This window comes from Mobula hypostoma, chromosome 2 (assembly GCF_963921235.1).
Source record: "Mobula hypostoma chromosome 2, sMobHyp1.1, whole genome shotgun sequence".
Taxonomy (NCBI): Eukaryota; Metazoa; Chordata; class Chondrichthyes; order Myliobatiformes; family Myliobatidae; genus Mobula; species Mobula hypostoma.
In genome coordinates, this window is record NC_086098.1 from 166,144,546 (window position 1) to 166,166,087 (window position 21,542).

The window sequence follows — 21,542 nt, forward strand, 5'->3', positions numbered from 1 at the left end:
CGAGACACTTCTGGGGCAGGAGGATCCCAGAAACTGAGTGTTTGGGAAGGAATCGGTAAACCAGGGTTACACCCCGCCCCCCCCCCCCGCCGCCTCATTTCCAGATAATGTGCGGGAGAAAGGAAAGATGACCTGGGACTGGAGTCACTGTCCCAGTCCCCTCGTACCTCAGCTTCACTCCCCTATCTGTGTGTGCCCCCTCCCCCTGAAGTAGTCTTCCCAAACTCTGTAGCACTTCAATGGGGGATGGTCCAACCCTGGGTGATGTGTGTGACACTGGGGACTGGCCCCAGTGGAGATGTGTATGGGGGGTGGGGGGAGGATTCCTGAACTGCGGGTGCGATTAGCTGACAGATGGAGGAATTACTGTGGAGATGGGGGAGAGGGGGGTTCAGGGGCAGGGTTTGGATCTGCCTCATGCTCTCAGTATTTTTCATTTCATTTGGTTCTTTGTCAGTCTCTGTTTGTGTAGCTTCTTGTAAATGTTATTGCATTTTATTTTTCAAAGTTCAAAGTAAATTTATTAAAGACTACATGCATCACTGTATACCTCCTGAGAATCATTTTTTTGTGGGCATTCATAGTAAAACAAGGAAATACAATAGAATCAGTGGAAAAACTGCACACAAACAGCCAATGTGTGAAAGAAACCAAGCTGCACATACAATAAATAAACTATTTATTTAGACTGGGGGGGGCGTTCACAGACTTCTCGGTTAATGGTAGGGGTCCATGGTATAAAGAAGGTTGGGAACCCCTTATTTCGAGGTACAGTGTAGAACAGGCCCTTGCGGCCCAACAGGCTGCACCCACCTGCTTGCCCTGAGCCTAATCACAGGACAATTTGCAATAACCCACCACTGGTATGTCTTTGGACAATGTCTGGGAGGTGACCGGAGCACCGAGAGGCAGCCCACACTTTTCACAGGGAGAACTCCTTACAGACAATGCCAGAATTGAACTCTGCACTCCAGAAAACCCCCAGCTGTAATGGCATTGAGCCACTGCGGTGTCCTAATTATTATGATAATAAATAATACTGAGAGCGCCAATTGGAGAGTCCTTGAAAGTGAGCTTTCCTGTAAATGCCTGCAAGAAAATGAATCTCAGGGTAGTATTTGATAACACACGTACTTTGACCTTTTTGCCTGCTGTCTCCCACCTATGGGTTTCTGTTATTCACGCGCTGACTTGCCGTACTGCTCCCCACTGAAGGAAAAACGCTGAGTGTCCGTGTGATGACTGACCAGTACGGCCACTCGAAGGGATTTGGGTTTGTCAACTTCGAGAAGCACGAAGACGCACGTAAGGTAAGGGTGAGGGGTGTTCCCCCAGGGAGCGGGAGCAGTGGGATTCGCTGTGCTGGTATCTGGAGTGCCTCCTGTTGGTACTGGTCTCCTTTTGTCACGTGTACAGTGAAATGCCTCATTGTGTCATTGACCAAAATACTCAAGGATTTGCTATAGGCAGCCCACACATTTCCAGAGCCAACATTAATCCATCCACTATGCTCAGCAAAGAAACGTGAGCAGCAACAACAAAGTTCTGTCCCCCGAGTGCCCACCCACCCACCCACCCACCCACCCACCCAAACACACAGAGAGGCCTCCAACCCGAAGGCAGGCAGCTGCAGAGCTCCCGTCTTTGGCACCAGACTCTCAAATGTGCAGACAGGCCTGCAATCTCTAATCCCTGGCCCAGACTAAATATATGCAAGATAATGATTAAACCAAGAAATGGATCAGGCAGATGGTATGTAGCTCTGCGTTGTTAGATTTGGTGTTGTGTCCAGCAGAGATGTTCTAGGCCTAACGTTCTGTCCCTCTGCTGTGAGTGTGCACTCGGAGGGGTTGGAGGAGTGCCTGCAGCCCGGCACTAGCTCACAGGGATGTTTATGATCAGCGCCATGGGGGCAGGGGAGGACCTGCAGCCTAGTCCTGGCTCATGGCGCTGTGATGTGTCCCTAGGCTGTGGCCAAGATGCATGGCAAGGAGATTAACAGTCGGCCTGTGTATGTCGGACGAGCGCAGAAGAAGGCGGAACGGCAGAATGAGCTACGGCGCAAATTCGAGCTGATGAAGCAGGAACGTAGCAGTCGCTATCTGGTGAGTAACTGTGCATGGGCCCTCACAAGGCCATTCAGTCCCTCTAGACTGCCCTGCCATTCAACCTATGTGTAGCATTGATTTCCAGAGGACTAGAATGTAAAAGCGGGGATGTAGTGGTGTAGCTTTATATATAAAAAAACAACAACACTGGTCAGACTACATTTAAAGATTACAAATAAATTGAGTTATTTATTACATGTACTTTAAAATGTGTTGTGAAATTGTCGCTTGTGTTAAATCAAATCAGTGAGGGTTCTTCTGGGGCAGCCTGCAAGTGTCACCATGTTTCCCATACTAACATAGCCTGTCCACAACTCACTAACCATAACCCGTACAGATTTGGACTGTGGGAGGAAACCAGAGCACCCGGAGGAAACCCACAATCATGGGGAGAAGGTACAAACTCCTCAGACAGCAGCGGGAATTGAACCCCGATCTTGCTGCCAGAACTGTAAAGCATTGTATTGACAGCTATGGTACCAAACCATTGGTTTGTGAGCAGTTTTGGGGTCCTGTGTCTAGAAAAGGATGTTCAGACATTGGAGTGGGCCCAGGGGAGGTTCATGAGAATGATTCTAGGAACAAAGGGTTAACATATAAGGAGCATTTGTCTCTGAACTTGTACTCGGAGTTTAGAAGAATGAAGGGATCTCATTGAAACCTATCGAATATTGAAAGACCTAGATAGAGTGGATGTGGAGAGGATGTTTCCAATTGTGGGGGAGTCTAGGGCCAGAGGGCACAGCCTCAGAATAGAGTGATGTCAGTTTAGAACAGAGATGAGGAAATTTTTTAGCCCGAGGGTGGTGAATCTGTGAAATTCAATGTCGCAGATGGCTGTGGGTATATTTAAAGTGGAGTTTGATCGATTGATTATTCAAGATGTCAAATGTTATGGGGCAAAGGCAGGAGAACGAGAGGGAAAATAAATCGGCCAAGAAGCGATATCAGAGCAGACTCGATGGGCTGAATAGCCTGGTACTCCTTTGTCTTGCATCCTCTAAGTTTAAAAAGAGGAAATTTGTGACATTCGTGGACTTTTCTTAACCCCCCCCCCCGACCCTTTGGTATGCAGCTTTGGTCTCCAAATTTGAGGAAGGACATTCTAGCTATTGAGGGAGTGCAGTGTAGGTTCACAAGGTTAATTCCCGGGATGTCATATGATGAAACATTGGAGCGACTGGGCTTGTATACACTGTAATTCAGAAGGATGAGAGGGGATCTGATTGAAACATATAAGATTATTAAGGGATTGGACACATTAGAGGCAGGAAACATGTTCCCGATGTTGGGGGGAGTCCAGAACCAGAGGCCACAGTTTAAGAATAAGGGGTAGGCCATTTAGAACGGAGTTGAGGAAAAACTTTTTCACCCAGAGAGTGGTGGAATGCTCTGCCCCAGAAGGCAGTGGAGGCCAAGTCTCTGGATGCTTTCGAGAAAGAGATGGATAGAGCTGTTAAAGATAGCAGAATCAAGGGTTATGGGGATAAGGCAGGAACTGGATATTGCTTGTGGATGATCAGCCATGATCACAGTGAATGGTGGTGCTGGCTCGAAGGGCCAAATGGCCTACTCCTGCACCTATTGTCGATTGACCCTTCTCACTTCAGATCACATTTCCAACACTGATTTATTGTGTGTGTGTGTGTGTGTGTGTGTGTGTGTGTGTTTTCCCTGCTTGTTTAACTGGCCGATGGTCTCTAAGGATAAACCCTCCTGGGTCCTGCCAGCAGCACCGAGGGACTGGAGAAGCCCAAGGGGAATGAACAGTTTGTAGAGAACCATTCCTCAGGTGTCCTTCTCATTCCCCTGAGACTGTCATATCCTGTTGCCTCTTGGTCTTTCAGGGGGTGAACCTGTATGTGAAGAACCTACATGATAGCATTGATGATGAGCGTTTGAGGAAGGAGTTTGCTCCCTACGGAACCATTACCAGTGCAAAGGTACGAGCCACTCTTCCCCACTGTTCCGGGAATCGGCCACAGAATGGGCTTGGCAGCTGGCTGGGCAATTTTGGGAGGGGGGGCAGGGATGGAGGGCACGGGGGTACTTTAGGCAAAGCTGAAGATGAGTTTATTGTCATGGACACAGGTGTAATCAAAGCAAACTAGTAGCAGCGTCAGAGACAACATCCCCAGGAAAACTCATAAATGATATACAATTGTTACTACAAAACACTACCGAAACCAAAAGTAACACGCAAAATGCTGGAGCAATTCAACAGCTCAGGCAGCACCTATGGAGAGTTCTGATGAAGGGTCTCGGCTGAAATGTCAACTTTTTATTCCTCTCCATAGATGCTGCCTGACCTGCTGAGTTCCTCCAACACTGTGTCTGTGGCGCTTTGGATTTGCAGAATCTTCTGTTTTGGTGAAGGAAGTGGTCATAGTGTTGCTTAACTGCAGTGATTAGGGTTGGGCTGTTTGGTTGAAGGGAAGTAGTTGTGTTTGAACCTGGTGCTGTGGGACTTCCTTGCCCACTGGGAGGTGACAGGGCCCCGATGGTGGGGATCTTTGGATGTTGCCATCTTGTGACAGTGCCTCCTGTAGATACTACCGATGGTGGGGAGGGATGGCCCTTCACTCTGTGTGCATCGGAATAGCCATGCCAGATGGTGATGCAGCCTGTTAAGACACAATCAACAGTACCTCTGTAGAAGTTTGTTGGATGTCGAGCTGAGCCTTCTAAGAAAATGAAGATCCTGACGCACGTCCTTGTACTTGCATCTGTATGTTGGGCTTGGGACACATCATCCAATGTTAGTACCCAGGAGTTTAAATCTGCTGATTCTCTCCACCGCCAATTTCTCTGCGTCAATGGGCACTAGAAATTGGAAGGGTGGCAGGGGAGCTGAATGGAACACCATCGAGTGGAGTGTGGCCACCAACGTTCCCTCTGATTCTTTTTTTAAACAGCTGGCAGACCAACCATTGTTCTGAGCAGGAAGTTTTTACGCGGCCTGAAAGCTGTGTGACACTTTAAATGTCTATCTTGTAATATGCATGCTATGAATATTTAAAATGGAAATGGAAAAATCACAAACTTTTTATTGTACTCTATTTCTTATACTCTTTAGCAAAGAAATCTTGCACGTTTCGTGAACTTTTTCTCATTCAGCGTGACAAGAAAGTCTGTGTGAGGGAAGGCATCTCGGTTACTGTTGGCCACACACCCGCCCAGCTTAGAGGGAACAATGGCTTGGGGAGTAGGACCCCTGCGCGGCTCTGTGCTCCGGCCGCTGTGATACCGTAACTGTCTGCCTGAGTTTATTGTGTGGTAGTAGCCAGCGTGAGCTCAGACACTGACATCGACAAGGCTTCTGATTTGTTTTTGGCTGTGGAATAACTATTGACAAGGACAGCAGGCGGGTTGGAGGTGGTGACCGTGGGCAGCTCAGCTTTCCCCACAATACGCTGGAGGAACTCAGCAGGTCGGGCAGCATCCGTGGAAACGATCGGTCGGAACCCTTCGTCAGGACTGAAGAGGGAGGAGGCAGAGGCCCTATAAAGAAGGTGGGGGGAGGGTGGGAAGGAGAAGGCTGGTAGGTTCCAGGTGAAAAACCAGTAAGGGGAAAGATAAAGGGGTGGGGAAGGGAGGCAGGGAAGTGATAGGCAGGAAACATAGAAACATAGAAAATAGGTGCAGGAGTAGGCCATTCGGCCCTTCGAGCCTGCACCACCATTTATTATGATCATGGCTGATCATCCAACTCAGAACCCCGCCCCAGCCTTCCCTCCATACCCCCTGACCCCCGTAGCCACAAGGGCCATATCTAACTCCCTCTTAAATATAGCCAATGAACTGGCCTCAACTGTTTGCTGTGGCAGAGAATTCCACAGATTCACCACTCTCTGTGTGAAGAAGATTTTCCTAATCTCGGTCCTAAAAGGCTTCCCCTCTATCCTCAAACTGTGGCCCCTCGTTCTGGACTTCCCCAACATCGGGAACAATCTTCCTGCATCTATCCTGTCCAATCCCTTTAGGATTTTATACGTTTCAATCAGATCCCCCCTCAATCTTCTAAATTCCAACGAGTACAAGCCCAGTTCATCCAGTCTTTCTTCATATGAAAGTCCTGCCATCCCAGGAATCAATCTGGTGAACCTTCTTTGTACTCCCTCTATGGCAAGGATGTCTTTCCTCAGATTAGGGGACCAAAACTGCACACAATACTCCAGGTGTGGTCTCACCAAGGCCTTGTACAACTGCAGTAGTACCTCCCTGCTCCTGTACTCGAATCCTCTCGCTATAAATGCCAGCATACCATTCGCCTTTTTCACCACCTGCTGTACCTGCATGCCCACTTTCAATGACTGGTGTATAATGACACCCAGGTCTCGTTGCACCTCCCCTTTTCCTAATCGGCCACCATTCAGATAATAATCTGTTTTCCCATTTTTGCCACCAAAGTGGATAACTTCACATTTATCCACATTAAATTGCATCTGCCATGAATTTGCCCACTCACCCAACCTATCCAAGTCACCCTGCATCCTCTTAGCATCCTCCTCACAGCTAACACTGCCACCCAGCTTCGTGTCATCCGCAAACTTGGAGATGCTGCATTTAATTCCCTCATCCAAGTCATTAATATATATTGTAAACAACTGGGGTCCCAGCACTGAGCCTTGCGGTACCCCACTAGTCACTGCCTGCCATTCTGAAAAGGTCCCGTTTATTCCCACTCTTTCCTTCCTGTCTGCTAACCAATTCTCCATCCACATCAATACCTTACCCCCAATACCGTGTGCTTTAAATTTGCGCACTAATCTCCTGTGTGGGACCTTGTCAAAAGCCTTTTGAAAATCCAAATATACCACATCCACTGGTTCTCCCCTATCCACTCTACTAGTTACATCCTCAAAAAATTCTGAGATTTGTCAGACATGATTTTCCTTTCACAAATCCATGCTGACTTTGTCCGATGATTTCACCGCTTTCCAAATGTGCTGTTATCACATCTTTGATAACTGACTCCAGCAGTTTCCCCACCACCGACGTTAGGCTAACTGGTCTATAATTCCCCGGTTTCTCTCTCCCTCCTTTTTTAAAAAGTGAAGAGAGAATAGGGGAAAACACAATGGGTAGTAGAAGGAGGCGGAACCATGAGGGAGATGATAGGCAGCTGGGGGAGGGGGCAGAGTGACATAGGGAAGGGAGGGGGAGGGAATTACCAGAAGTTGGAGAATTCTATGTTCATACCAAGGGGCTGGAGACTACCTAGACGGTATATGAGCTCAGCTTTAGATTTGTCTATCACGTGCAAATCAAAACATACAGTGAAATGTCAGTCTCAATCTCGGGTCAGTGAAATGTGTCATTTGCATTAACACCCCAAGTTAAGGATGTGCTGGGGGCAGCCCGCACGTGTCATCACGCATTCCTTTACTGACATAGAAAGCCCACAATCTTCATCAGAATACAAGCAACGACACAATAACAGCAAAACAAGCGTGCTTTATACCCCCCACCCCTCCCATGCACAGACGGACCTCAGTCCTCCTGTCTCCAGATTTTAGCTCTTGGGCTTTGAAAATTCCAGACTTCTGATCACTCTTCGGGCTCCAAAGGGAATCATCAAATATTCCCGTTTAGGACTGCTGCAGCTGAAATGCATAGTCACGGCCCTGGGTGCTTCACTAAAGAATGTTTCCAGGATCTGTAACTCCCTCATTTATTGTTTACACTGCTTCACTGCTTTGCTCTAATCTATTTTAATATTTGTGCACTAACTTGTGGTAATTATGCATAAAAGAACCCATTTCACAATGTATCTCAGTGACAATAAACCTGATTCTGATTCAGGGATATCCTGCTGTTCTCCAGAATTGTACCAGAAGATCTTTCCTGCCTGCAGGCAAAGCCCCTCGAATTTCACAATCAATAGTGTGACGCTGTCCTCCCTCAGTACTGACGATGATGCAGACCCTTTGGGCTTGAACTCACAGCCTTCTAACACCAAGGCTGCAGGGCTTCCCTCAGAGTGAGAGAATGGATTTGAAGGGCTGAACTTGGTTCAATAGCAGTAAAATGGTTTGAGAAAATTTCCCCAGGCTGCCTCAGTCTTCTCTGAGGTGGGAGTTTCTGAGTGGTGAGGTGAGGGGGACAGATTTAGGAGGGAAGGTTTAGATTGATTTTAGAGAAGGTTAAAAGGTCAGCATGACATTGTGGGCTGAAGGGCCTGTACTGTGCTGAACTGTCCCATTAATCCTCTGCACCTGTTCCGTGCTGTCTCTCTTAAATAAGTAACTCAATAAATCAGTGTCACGCCAGGGGTGGTGGAAGAGGCAGATTGTTAGATAGGCAAATAGATGATAGAAAAATGGAGAGCTACGTGGCAGGGAAGCATTAGATTGACTGTAGACTGGGTTAAAGGGTTAGCATAGCATTGTGGGCTGAAGGGACTGAACTGTGCTTTGTTTTTATTCTATGGACCTGAGGGATAGATTGTTTTGAGTCTGCGGAATGAGCTACCACGGAAATAGTAAAAGTGCATCCAACTGGAGCATTTAAAGGGCATTTGAACAAATTTTTTGGTTGGGAAAAGTTTGGAGCAGGAGTTCCCAACCTGGGGTCATGGACCCTGTGGTTTATGGGATTGGTCCACGGAGTAAAAGGAAACCAGCATAAACACCGGCCTGATGAGCCTATAAGGCCTGATACAGACTTTAACTTAAAAAAAACATGGAGTAAAAAGGGTTTGGAACCCCTGGTTTAGAGGGATTTGTGTCCGAATCCAAGTCCACTGCGGGCTGCCAACAGCCTGACCTGGGGTTCAAGGATTGTTTACATATGTGTGGGTGTGAGGAGGGAACGAGGCTTGTGCTGTGTTGTTCTGCTGAACACTGTGGACACACTCTGTTGGTGCTGGAATGTGTGGCAACGCTTGTTGTGTTGGTTGTTAATGCAAAGGACGCATTTCATGTTTCCACTTGTGACAAATCACAATCTTAAATCAAATGCAGTCACGCGTAATTGGCACAAATTAGTGGGAAGTAGAGGATTTGGAAGTTTAAAAAAAAACCCACAGCAACTAAAAAAATCATTAGAAGGGAAGAGATGAAATATGAAGGCAAGCTAACAAATAATAGCAAAGTGGATAGTAAAAGTTTTTTCAAGTATGTTTAAAAATAAGAGAAATGATAGTGGATATAGGACCGCTAGAAAATGAGGCAGGAGAAATAATAACGGGGGACAAGTTTATCATTGGTTGAACTTGGTTAATTCTTCATCATTTATGTGCTCGTCATTCCCTCCTACAATTTAAAGTAGTATGTAGGGCTCATGTCTAAAGACAAGCGCTCTTCGCAGATAGATCTCCTTATTGTGACAGATGTAATAATGGAGAGGCTTCATTAATTTGTGTTTTGGTCATGTTTGAGCCTTGAAAAATATTGGAAAGATGTATTCCAAACTTCTGTACTTTTAAAGTTAATTTTAAGCCCAATCCTTTGACTGCCTTATTTGGTATTGTTGAGGAAAGAGCTATAATTTTGGAGCCTTCTCATTTGCGGGTCATGGCTATCCCTCGAGGTCGAGGATGAAGGTCTTCGTTTTGAAGAAGTGGCCCACAGAGTGAAGACACCTGTGTGTGTATTTGTTTAATGTGTACTTGATGTTGCACTCCAAGAAGCACAGGATACTTCACAAATCAACCAACTGATTCCAATGGCATGGAAACCACAACGACTGGAGCTGATGGATTTGTTGCAGCCTTCATCCGCCTTCACAGCCATTAAGTTCGAAGTAACTTCGTCCGCCTGTTCTACCATTGAGGTCTTGGTTGGATTGTTCTTTGTCAGGGACCTCACCCTCAACCTTACCGCCATGGGTGACCCTACCAGGAGCATAGCTCGAAACGGCATTGCTCTCAGGATCACAGGACCACACGACAAGGTGACAATCCACGGAGAAGCATTTGCGGACCCTGGCTTTTATTTCCCTTATGGCTAGGAGGGTGATCTTGCTTAAATGGAAGGAGGTTGCCCCCCCCCCACACATGCTCAATGGTTATGCGATGTTATGTCATGTTCAAATTTAGAGAAGATTTGTTGTTTGATTTCTGATTCTAACCAAGATTTTCAAATGCTATGGGGACCCTTTCTGAACTATTTTAAAAATCTTTGAATTGTTATTAAAATATAGATCTGGGCTATTATTATAAAACACTATATGGTAAAGTACTCCTTTTTTTCACCAGCCAGCTTTGTCTTGGTAGTGGGTGTAGATTTTTTATAATATTATTAACCATATTATATTTCATAATTCAATTTATTTTATTTGATCATGAATATGGAATACCATGACTGTATCAGTGCGATTTATATATAGTGCATTTTGTGCTCTTATTTTGATTTATAAGTATCCTTATGAATTCTGTATTTGTGTGTATGAAATTTAATAAAAATATTAGGAAAAGAAAGAATAATGGGGACAAGGAGAAGGCAGATGAACTAAATGAGTATTTTGCATTGGTCTTCACCGTGGAAGACACTAGCAGTGTGCCAGATGTTGAAGTGTGTGAAGGAAGAGAAGTGGGTGCAGTTACTATTACAAGGGAGAAGGTGCTCAAAAAGCTGAAAGACCTAAAGGTACATAAGTCACCCGCACCAGATGAACTGCACCCTAGGGTTCTGAAAGAGGCAGTGTTAGAGATTGTGGTGGCATTAGAAATGATCTTTCAAAAATCATTGGACTCTGGCATGGTGCCAGAGGATTGGAAAATTGCAAATGTTAATCCACTCTAAGAAAGGAGGAAAGCAGCAGGAAGGAAATTATAGACCAGTTAGCCGGACCTCAGTGGTCAGGAAGATGTTGGAGTCAATTGTTAAGGATGAGGTGATGGAGTACTTGGTGACACAGGACAAGATAGTACAAAGTCAGCATGGTTTCCTTAAGGGAAAATCTTGTCTGACAAACCTGTCGGAATTCTTTGAGGAGATTACAAGTAGGATAGATAAAGGGAATGCAGTGTATGTTGTGTATTTGGACTTTCAGAAGGCCTTTGACAAGGTGCCACACATGAGGCTGCTTACCAAGTTAAGAGTCCATGGTATTACAGGAAAGTTACTAATGTGGTTAGAGCATTGGCAGATTGGTAGGAGCCAGTGAGTGGGAATAAAAGGATCTTTTTCTGGTTGGCTGCCAGTGACTAGTGGTGTTCCACAGGGATCGGTGTTGGGACCACTTTTTATGCTGTATATAAATGATTTAGATGGTGAAATAGATGGCTTTGTTGCCAAGTTTGCAGATGATATGAAGATTGGTGGAGGAGCAGGTAGTGTTGAGGAAACGGGTAGAATGCAGAAGGACTTGGACAGATTAGGAGAATGGCTAAGAAAGTGGCAAATGAAATATAATGTTGGAAAATTCATGGTCGTGCACTTTGGTAGTAGAGATAAATGTGTGGACTATTTTCTAAACAGGGAGAAAATTCAGGAATCTGAGCTGCAGGGGGACTTGGGAGTCCTTGTGCAGAACACCCTGAAGGATAACTTGCAGGTTGAGTCAGTGGTGAGGAAGGCAAATGCCATGTTAGCATTCATTTCAAGAGGTCTAGAATACAAGAGCAGGGATGTGATGCTGAGGCTTTATAAGGCACTGGTGAGACCTCACCTTGAGTAATGTGAACAGTTTTGGGCTCCTCATCTTAGAAAAGATGTGCTGGCATTGGAGAGGGTCCAGAGGAGGTTCACAAGGATGATTCCAGGACTGAAAGGGTTATCATATGAGGAACATTTGATGGCTCTGGGTCTGTACTCACTGGGATTCAGAAGGATGAAGGGGGATCTCATTGAAACCTTTCGAATGTTGAAAGGCCTAGACAGAGTAGATGTGGAAAGGACGTTTCCCATGGTGGGAGAGTCTAGGACAAGAGGGCACAGCCTCAGGATAGAGGGGCGCCCTTTCAAAACATGCGGAGAAATTTCTTTAGCTGAAGGGTGGTGAATTTGTGGAATTTGTTGCCACATGCAGCTGTGGAGTCCAGGTCATTGGGCGTATTTAAGGCAGAGATTGATAGGTTCTTGATTGGACATGGCATTAAAGGTTATGGGGAGAAGGCTGGGAATTGGGGTTGAGGAGGAGATAGGAAAAAAAAAGGATCAGCCATGATTGAATGCGGAGCAGACTTGATGGGTCAGATGGCCTAATTCTGCTCCTATGTCGTGTGGTCTTAACACAGTCAGTGAGGAGAGGAGAGGCCCAAGGCTCTGTTTCTGTGACGTATCATTCTCTGGGGGGGGAGGGGGTTAACTAGTCCAGCGGTTTCCTCACTGGGAGATCTGTTGACTAGGTGGTTGATGGTTGCCGTGGCCCTGAAGGGCTCATGTGACTCGGAGTTCAAGTTTATTGTCATCTGAGTATACTTGCATATATACAAGCAAACGAGGCTGTTGCCCCAGACAACAGTGCACCCATAAAGATGTGTTACACAGCACATAAAACAAAATACTACCATTAATAAATACAATTCAAAACACATGCAGTGTGCAACACAGGTAAAGAGTAAACAGCTCACTGTCCTAGTGATGAGATCTCAGTGGTGGCAAGGTATTCATCAGTCTCACAGCCTGAGGGAAGAAGCCGTTACCCAGTCTGACAGTCCTAGTCCTGGTGCTCATGTATCTCCTCCCTGATGGTAGTGGGTCACAGAGATTGTGGGATGGACGGTGGAGGTCTACAACAATAATTTGGGCCCCTCGTCTACAACTCCAGGTAAATGTCACAAAGGGGGGGATGAGAGAGACCCCAGTGATTTCCCCTTCAGTATTTTTTCATTCCTCCAATTTATCACCCCCCCACCCCCCACTCAGGTGATGACGGAAGGAGGCCACAGTAAAGGTTTTGGCTTTGTCTGTTTTTCATCGCCTGAGGAAGCTACAAAGGCCGTGACGGAGATGAACGGGCGGATCGTCAGCACCAAGCCCCTCTACGTGGCCCTGGCGCAGCGCAAGGAGGAACGCAAGGCACACCTCACCAACCAGTACATGCAGCGGCTGGCCAACGTGAGGACGCTGCCCAGCCCGCTGCTGGGCTCCCTGCTGCCCTCCGGGTACTACATGCCCTCTGTGCCACAGGTATGTCGGGGGTGGGGGAGAGAGAGGTGGGGGCAGGTGGAAATGACTTTCCAGTCCTAATGAAGAGTTTTGGCCTGAAATGTCAACTCTTTATCCTCTCTGTAGACGCTGCCTGACCTGAATTCCTCCAGCATTTTGTGCGGAGGGCCTATTTGTCTCCTGAACAATTTGGTCAAATGGATTCCCTCACTGGGAGGGGAAACTATTGATCGGGTGGTGGTCAGACCACACCAGGAGTTTTGTGTCCCTTATCTAAAAATATTTACTGGCATTGGATGTTCACAAGCATGATCCTGGGAATGAAAGGGTTAATGTACGAGGAATATTTGATGGCTCTCGACCTGTACTTGCTGGAATTTAGAGGAATAGGGGGAGATCTCATTGAAATGTATCAAATACTGAAGGACCTAGAAAGAGTAGATGTGGAGCCAATGCCTCTGCAGACGGGGCTGGGCAGCTCATCCAGGAGAAGGAAAACTCTGATCTCAAACCCTACCCGTGGGTAACAACAACACTCTCATCTCAAACCCTACCCGTGGGGAGCGACAACTCTCTCATCTCAAACCCTACCCGTGGGGAGCGACAACTCTCTCATCTCAAACCCTACCCGTGGGGAGCGACAACCCTCTCATCTCAAACCCTACCCGTGGGGAGCGACAACCCTCTCATCTCAAACCCTACCCGTGGGGAGCGACAACCCTCTCATCTCAAACCCTACCCGTGGGGAGCGACAACCCTCTCATCTCAAACCCTACCCGTGGGGAGCGACAACCCTCTCATCTCAAACCCTACCCGTGGGGAGCGACAACCCTCTCATCTCAAACCCTACCCCTGGGGAGCGACAACCCTCTCATCTCAAACCCTACCCCTGGGGAGCGACAACCCTCTCATCTCAAACCCTACCCGTGGGGAGCGACAACCCTCTCATCTCAAACCCTACCCGTGGGGAGCGACAACCCTCTCATCTCAAACCCTACCCGTGGGGAAGGCCTCAGGAGTAAACAGGGGAAAGTCGGGAGCTGGAGTCTCTAAGGCAGTCTTACATTGAGTTCAACACTGACTGGCAACTCCTGCGACGCTGCTGGTGCCAAACTCTATCGGTCTCTGCTGTTCCTTTGGATTCATCAGCTGTGTGAAGAGCGAGAGCTGGCTGCATGGACAGCAGCTTGCTCTCTGTATTGTACTGCCCTGGCTTGCGTCGACAGCTAGGAAACAAAATCCATGGTCGACTGCAACTGGCAGAGGCATACAGGGATGATGTTTTCAATGGTGGGAGAGTCTGGGACCAGAGGTCATATTCTCAGAATAGAAAGACCACACTTTTGAACAAAGTTGAGGCAGAATTTCTTTAACCGGAGGGTGGTGATCCTGTGAAACACTTTGCATGGACGTGTGGAGACCGAGCCATTGTGTACGTATAAAGTGGAGGTTGATGGGTTCTTGATTAGTTGGGGCATCAAAGGTAATGGGGAGATGGCAGAAGAGTGGGGATGAGAAGGGTAATAAATCAGCCGTGATGGAACAGCAGAGCAGACTAGATGGGCCGAATGGCCCAATTCTGCTGCTATGGCTTTTGGTGTTGCTGAAGATTTCCAGCATCTGCAGAATTTCTTGTGGTTGTTTGTGTGTCCGGTGTTTAAATCCCGTATGTTTTCCCCAGGTTCAGAACCGCACTGCGTATTACGCTGCCTCTCCTGTGAACTCAGTCCGACAGTCCCAGCGCTGGGCAGCTCAGCCTGTTCGACATCCCAGTAAGTAAGGCTTCAGTACAACCTGGGAATTTACCTGGGGAGAAGGGAGTAACCATCTCAACAAAATAACTTTTTTAAATCCAAAAACAACACGTACGCATTCATCCTGTGTTCAAAAATACTTGGCACAAACCTTCACTTTTCCAGTTGGTTGTTTCTAGCCAATAAGCTCGTGGGTTCCCTAGATCCAGTTGCCACGTGGTTCAGCAGCCAATCATATTAAAGAATCCTCGCAGGTGGAAAAAGCAATTTCATTCATGTTATATTAGTGTAATGTTTAAAGATTAGAATGTACACAGGTGGTGAGGTCGGTTGGATGGTTTATAATTGTCACATGAAAAGCTTGCATACTGTTCATAGAAGGGCCGAGATGGCCTGTTTCTGTGCTGTAATTGTTATATGGTTATACAGATCTTCACACAGTGCACTGAGGCTGTCAGAAAACACACAATTAACGCAGAATAAGTGTTACAGGGAGGATGCAGGCAGACAAGAAGGAACAGCTTTCTAAGGAAGCAGACTGTGATGAAGGATGTGCTGGGACACATCATCGGCGATGTAACCTGGGCTTGTTGGGTGTTTCAGTCTTTCGACATCAGACACCAGGTGACTCAGCCAGGGTTGATCAGGTCCTGGCTTGTGTCCTGACGGCTCTAGTCCATGGGTTACACCTTGATCCACAGCCACCTGGTGGCTCTCTAGGTAGCCCCAGCGGTTCTGGTGGCTCATCTCTTTGCAGTCCAGGAAGAGAGTAGGTTTTGCACAGCAAGCAGTATTGTCCGACAGGGCCATTCAGTGGAGTAGAAGCAGTTATTTGTATGTGTGTGTGTGTATGTGTGTGTATATATATATATATATATAATATGTGTGTGTATATATATATATATATATATAAAATATGTGTGTGTATATACTGCAGTCATCAGAATACCTGTTTTTATTTTTTATATTTTTTTTTAAAAACAGGCAGTCTGATGACTGCAGTTTGTGAAATTCTGTTCAAGATGTGAGATCATGGGCTTTTTTTTATTGTTTTCGGATTGGGTTGTGAATGAGCCGCTCTTGTAAGTGTTTGCTTTAAATTTGGAAATGCTGGGGAACTCCAGTCTAAAAGCAGTTACTGTTCGGGGTCACAGAGACCAGGACAGGAAAAGGTCCTTCACCCCAACTAGTCTAAACCAACGGCCCTGTGAGCTCACTCTGTCTGTCTGAGTTTGGCCCTCGGCCCTCAGCCTCTCCTCTCTGTGTCTACTTGTCTAGATGGCATTTGAATGTCGTTAGTGTGCTCACCTCAAACACTCATTCTGGCAGTTCATTCCAAGTACACACTGCCTCTTGTGTGGGGGGGAAAATTGAGGGACTTTTAAAATAATTAAAAAGAATTTAAATCCCTACTTCTGACATTAAACCTCTAGGCCCCCTCGAGGTCTTGGATACCTCTCTCAGGTCCCCTTCAACCTCATACCTACCTGGGAATAAAGTCCAGTTCTATTTGATCTTTCCTTGTGACTCAGGCCTCCAGGTTGGGGCAACACCCAGTTAAGGTATGCCATGCAAATTTGGTGTTGCCTGCATTGGCTCTGGGCTGCTTTATCTCAAGGCTGATTAAAGATTAGCTTTATTTGTCACACGTACATCGAAACGTGCAGTGAATTTCATCATTTACATTGACCACCAACATGGTCTGAGGACGTGCTGGGGCAGTCTGAAACAGTCACCAGTTTTCTGGCACTGACATGGCATACCCATAAATTACGAACTCTAACCCATACGTCTTTGGAATGTGAGAAGGAACAGGAGCACCGGCAGGAAACCCATGTGGTCATGGGGAGCTTGCAAACTCCTTACAGTGGTGGGAATTGAACCCTCACAGATCACTGGCGCTGTGCGGAATTGCACTAACCACTACGTTTGCACTTCTTAAATTTCCGTGACTGGCGGAGAAAGCTTTATAGCCTCCGGTCATGAGAGAGGGCTGAACGCCGAGGCCACTATCTATCAGCTCCTTGGGATCCTACACCACTCCTCTGCCCTCTACAGTGGCCAGGTACCCCACCAGTGACCATGGGATAACACCGGATCATCTGGAATAACACACAAACTCCGCGCCAGAGGTCGGGATCGAACCTGGGTCTTTGGGAGTCTGTGGAACAGTGACTCTACCTGGTGTGCCTCCCAGTGCCTACACATTCAACATGTGCAAATCCTAGTAATGGCTGGCACTCTCTGACCCAGCACCCTTGGGACCTGACTGGTGGAGGATCACTGAAGGTGCCCTGACTAACCTTCCCCTGGGCTGGGGAGCTGCTCCCCATAAGCAAAAGATTCTGTAGGTGCTGGAAATGCAGAGCAACACACACAAAATGCTGGAGGAACTCAGCAGGCCGGGTGGTGTCTGTGGAGGGGAATAAACAGTCAAAGTTTCAGGCCAGGACCCTTCATCATCAAGGGTCTTGATTTGGAATGTTAACTCTTTCTTCCTTTCCAAAGTTGCTGAGTTCCTCCAGCATTTTGTGTGTTTCTCTGGATTTCCAGCATCTCCAGAATCTCGTGATTACAAGCAGGCAACGTTCTCTTTGGGTACAGGTGGTGTGTGGGTTCCAAGAATACTCCGTAACCAAAAGTTTCCATCAATTGTTGACTGAGATGACAAAGGTTGGTTATTTAGATGCAGATTAGTACAAATCTTAGTTAATCATCTTGGTTAGCATTCGTTAAATAGTGTGGATCTGAACCACAGATCCTGAGTTGATTTGTTGGAAGACGGAATGACAGATTGTACGAGTTCCCAACCTGTTTTGTGCCATGAACCCCTACTGTTAACAGATTCTGTTAACCCCAGGCTGGATTGAAGAGTTTTAACTTGTTTACCAGAATCTGATGAAGCTGATGTGGAATACAGATTCCCTGTTATTATAAAATATTACATCCATATAGATGATCTGAACACTTTCAGAAGCTAATTCGGGGGAACTGGACAACTGCCAGGTCCATAATTCTTCGAAAGTGGCGTCGCAGGTACATGGGGTCATAAAGAAAGTTTTTGACAAATTGGCCTACGTGAATCAATGTATTGAGTACAGGAGATGGGATGTTATGTTGAATTTGTATAAGACATTGATGAGGCCCAATTTGGAATATTGTGTGCAGATTTGGTCACCTACCTACAGGAAAGATGTAAATAAGATTGAAAGTGTGCAGAGAAAATTTACAAGGATGTTGCTGGGACTTGAGGGCCTGAGTTATAGGAAAAGGTTGAATGTGTCAGTACTTTATTCCCTGGACCGAAGGAGAATGAGGGGAGATTTAATGGAGGTATACAAAATTATGTGGGGTATAGATAGGGTAAATGCAAGAAGGTTTTTTCCCACTAAGGTTGGGTGAGATTAGAGCTTGAGGTCAGGTTAAGGGTGAAAGGTGAAATATTGAAGGTGAACTTGAGGGGCAACTTCACTCAGACAGTGGTGAGAGTGTGGAACGAGCTGCTAGAGCAAGTGATGCATGCAGGCTCGATTGTAATGTTTGAGAAGTTTAGATATGTACATGGATGGGAGGGATTTGGAGCATATGATCCAGATACAGGTCGATAGAGTTAGACAGAATAACAATTTAGAACAGGCTAAATGGACCTAAGGGGTCCATCTTTGTTTTGTAGTGTTCTTCGAATTACTCATAGACTGACCACCAGAGGGCGGTTTCGACCACAAATTGTCTGATCACCTGGAAACGAAGGAGAGAACGGAGGATGGATTTTGATTTGAAATCAATTTATCATTCAGTGTTGGAGGTAATTTTCCCCTTGGCTGGGGTGTCCACAACCAGGGGAATGTCTTAAAACAAGGGTTAGACCATTCAGGCCAGAGGTGAGATTATTTTTTCATCCAGAGGGTGTTGAATCTGATGAATTCTCTACCCTAGAGATTCATTCAGGTCTGGATTATTATCACTGACAAATGTGAAATTTGTTGCTTTATGGAGCCATACAATGCAATACATTAAAAATTACTAGTTTACAATAAAAATATAAATAACAAACTGCAAAAAGAAAGCAAAATGGTGAGTCTCATTAACAGGAGATTCTGCAGATGCTGGAAATCCAGAGCAACACACACAAAATACTGCAGGAACTCAGCAGGTCAGGCAGCATCTATGGAGAGGAATGAACAGTGGCAGGTTCGAGCTGAGACCCTTCATCAGAACTCAACCAGAAACATCGACTGCTTACTCCCCTGAACAGATGCTGCCTGACCTGCTGAGTTCCTCCAGCATTTTGTGTGTGCACCTGTTGCAGAAATAGTGACGTGTTTGTGGACCATTCAGAAATCTGATGGCAGAAGGGGGAAAAGCTGTTCGTAACAAGCTGAGTGTGCCTTCAGGCTCCTGTACCATCAGGAAGGAGGTAGTAAAGCGACTGTGTCCTGGGTGAAGGAAGCTCCAATGATGAATGTGCCCACCTTGGGGCAACATCTTTTGAAGATATCCTCTGGGGAGGCTAGTGCCCATGATGGAATGGTCTTTCTCTATTTTTAGAAAGCTTGGAGTTGGAGGAAACAGCAACATCTGATCATTGGGAGGCTTTTAAAAATTCAGAGTCGGCATGTCCACTCCCTGTGAGAGTAATGATGGTATGATTGAGGAATCTTGGTTAACACAGGAAATTATCAGGAAATTGAGATTTTATCAGGAAAAGGAAGGAAGCTTGCGTTGGGTGTAGGAAACTGGCATCGAGTGAGTCCTTTTGAGATTTGGAGATTACAGGAGCTGATGATAAGAGGGTGGAAGAGGAACATAAAATGGGCTTGACTAGCAGAATTAGAGAATTCAAAAGCCTCACTATAAATACGTACAGTATATTGGAAGCAAGAGAATAGAGTGAGATAAAGTAGGGGACTGGAAGGGAAGTCCTTGTGTGGGGCCAGGGGGTATGTGTAGTATTCTGCACATCACTACTCAGCAGGGTGTTTGGTGATCTGGGGAATGTATACACAGATAGTCTTGGGGATGAGGAGGTATTAGAGATACTGAGGCACGTTAAAGTGGACAAATCCTCGTGGCCTGATGAAACCTATACCAGGAACAGTGATTGCTGGGTCTCCAACGGAGATTTTTCCCAGTACCTACATCCTCGGGTGAGATACCAGCAACGTGGAGGGCAGCCAATGGCCTCGGATCAAGGAAGTGGTAGGGATAAGCCAGGAAACTACAGCCCCTGTGTAAGCACTAGGGGCTGGAATCTTGGGAACAGGATCACTTGGAAAGCTGGGGGGATTAGAGGGAGTCATTGAGGTTTTGTGCTGGGGAGATCTTGCTTCTCAAATCTGATCTTTATTTTAAGGAGTTACTACTGAGATCACTCAAGTTCAGTATCTTGTTCTGCTAGGCAGTTGTCTATTGGTGGGTCCCCAGGTGAACAGAAGGCAAGGCAGTAGATTTGGTATCCAAGTACTCCAGACCTCTGGGATCCCACACTTCTGGCTGGTCCGGAAAGTTCAGGCACATGACATGGAAAGTGGATCCAAGGGGGGGGGGGTGCGGGTTGGTGGTGGGAGGCAGAGAGTAGTGGTGGACGATGCTCCTTCTGACTGTCAGGGGAGACCAAGTTAGACCTTTGTTTGCATAAATAACTTGAATGAGAATGTCTAGTTTGACCGCACCAGGATGAGTACAGATGTAAATGTTCACAGGATACAGAGAGACAGAGCTGAGCAGGAATATCAGATGGAGAGGTGGCAGATGGGCTGTAATCCAGACACATGTGAGGTGATTAACACAGCGCGGATATAGTGGCGACCTTGGATACATTGATGTACAGAAGTACACAAAATGCTGGAGGAACTCAGCAGGTCAGGCAGCACCTGTGGAAAAGAATGAGCCACTGATGTTTTGTGCTGAGACCCTTCATCGGGACATAACAAACTATCCTGGCCTGAAATGCCGACTGTTTACTCTCTTCCATAGATGCTGCCTGACCTGCTGGGTTCCTCCAGCATTTTGTGTGTGGGCCACTCTGGATTTCCAGCATCTGCAGCATCACATGTTTGTGATGCACAGAGGCACCGCATGGTCCCTGAAGGTGGGGACATGGGGAGGGGTAGGTAAGATAGTGAAGAAGATTTAACTTGTATGCCTTCATAGTCAGGAGTAAGAGTTGGGATTGGGATAGGGATAGGATATCATATTGCAACTACATCACACCTGCAATTCTGGGTGTGGTTCTGCTTGCTACACTTCTGCACATTGGTTGTTGGTCAGTCTTGTTATTCATTGTTTTTCATAAATTCTATTGGCTTTCTTAATTTTGTTGCAAGTTTGTGCAAGAAATTGATCTCGGTAGTGTGTGGTGATATATACTTTGATTATAAATTGACATTGAACTTTGAAAAGGTGTGCCAATGATAGACTGCAGAAGAGACTCCCCAACGTTGCCTGGCTTGAAGGATTTGGCGACGAGCAGAGATCTGATTGGCTGGCTGAGAGGGGGCCTTGAAAGAAATTCATAAGAGGCATGGATGGGGTCAAAGTGCATGGCTTTCAGCCCCCAGGCAGGTGATTGGAAAGGCCATTTAAATGGCAAAGTGGACACGAGTCTGAGTGGACATGGGACA

The 21,542-nt window shown here is 46.4% G+C and overlaps 1 protein-coding gene across 6 annotated transcripts in view; it reads left to right on the top strand.

Annotated features, from left to right (window-relative positions):
* LOC134342645 (embryonic polyadenylate-binding protein-like) overlaps nt 1–21,542 on the top strand; it is a 60,836-nt gene that overhangs the window by 17,800 nt on the left and 21,494 nt on the right. For all 6 annotated transcript variants that reach the window (XM_063041019.1, XM_063041018.1, XM_063041015.1 and 3 more), the window contains exons 6-10: nt 1,216–1,310; nt 1,968–2,105; nt 3,956–4,051; nt 12,923–13,186; nt 14,847–14,937. In XM_063041019.1, the coding sequence (XP_062897089.1) occupies nt 1,216–1,310; nt 1,968–2,105; nt 3,956–4,051; nt 12,923–13,186; nt 14,847–14,937 (684 nt within the window). The remainder of the gene's footprint in view (nt 1–1,215; nt 1,311–1,967; nt 2,106–3,955; nt 4,052–12,922; nt 13,187–14,846; nt 14,938–21,542) is intronic.